This window comes from Eurypyga helias, unplaced genomic scaffold (assembly GCF_000690775.1).
Source record: "Eurypyga helias isolate BGI_N326 unplaced genomic scaffold, ASM69077v1 scaffold45115, whole genome shotgun sequence".
NCBI lineage: Eukaryota > Metazoa > Chordata > Aves > Eurypygiformes > Eurypygidae > Eurypyga > Eurypyga helias.
Window position 1 is genome coordinate 2361 of NW_010250340.1, and position 1198 is coordinate 3558.

Sequence of the window (1198 nt, forward strand, 5' to 3'; positions counted from 1 at the left end):
AACCTTCAAATTCTGATTTTTCAAATGGAGCGAGGGTTTTCCATCAGATGTAATTTTTGCGGCTGCCCCCACATGCTGAGCCCTTTGGGAAGGAGAGAAGGGGTGTGTGGGGGGGTGTCCAGCCCCGCACCCCCGCGGGGGGCTTACCAGGGTGGCACAGGGGTTGTGACGGGCTGTCTCGCTGTGCTTTCTCCGAGCAGGGAGCCAGGTGTGCCGCCCTCCGCTGCTGCACGGCTCGCTGCCCTGGCTGGACGGCAGCAAGGCGCTGAGCAGCCACCACAGCGCTTCCCCCTGGAACCTCAGCCCTTTCTCCAAGACCTCCATCCATCACAGCTCACCGGGACCCCTTTCTGTCTACCCACCCGCCTCCTCTTCCACTTTATCCGCCGGCCACTCCAGCCCGCACCTTTTCACCTTCCCACCGACCCCTCCTAAAGATGTGTCCCCGGATCCGTCCATCTCCACCCCCGGCTCCACCGGCTCCACCCGACAGGACGAGAAGGAATGCATCAAATACCAGGTGTCCCTGGCCGACACCATGAAGCTGGAGTCCTCTCACTCTCGGAGCAGCATGGCCTCTTTAGGAGGAGCCACCTCCTCCGCTCATCACCCCATCACTACCTACCCACCGTATGTCCCAGAATATGGCTCTGGACTTTTTCCCCCCAGTAGCCTCTTAGGAGGATCGCCTACCGGGTTCGGGTGTAAATCGCGACCGAAAGCACGGTCCAGCACAGGTAGGGCTTTTGGCTTCTTCATCCCCATCCCCGCACGCAGAAGGATGCACACAAGCATCCATGTGATGAAAGCAGCGGGGCCTGAAGCCCACGGGGCGGGGGGTGTGTGGGGTGTACACACACGATTTTACCTTCCCCACAGGTTGCCCCGCAGGGTTTATAACCAAACTCCCCCTTGTCCAAGCCCTGCTGGGGGTACAATCGGCCCAGAAGCCCGAATTCCCCTCCCGCTCCCGCAGCGCTCCTGACCCGGGTCCGATCCGGCCCCCGAGCGCCTACGGTGTGCTCCGCTGCGGCGCCCAAGGAGGAAGCGAAACCGAGGGAACCGCAGCATTAGTATATCTCTCCGTATTTTAATAATGGTACTAAATCCCGGCCAACTTCCCCCGCCTGCCCTCCGCCTCCCTCTTCCCAGGGCCTCTTCCCATGCGGCGCCCGGGGATGCAGGGAGGGTTTTCCCT

General features: G+C 61.5%; 1 protein-coding gene across 1 annotated transcript; it reads left to right on the forward strand.

Annotated features, from left to right (window-relative positions):
- Positions 1-200: 200 nt before the first annotated feature.
- On the forward strand, positions 201-1017 carry LOC104509635 (GATA-binding factor 3-like; the record flags this gene model as incomplete). Its single annotated transcript, XM_010151647.1, has 2 exons — positions 201-737; positions 880-1017. Coding segments are annotated over 2 exons (675 nt in total), but the record flags the coding sequence as incomplete, so codon positions are not given.
- Positions 1018-1198: the final 181 nt, after the last annotated feature.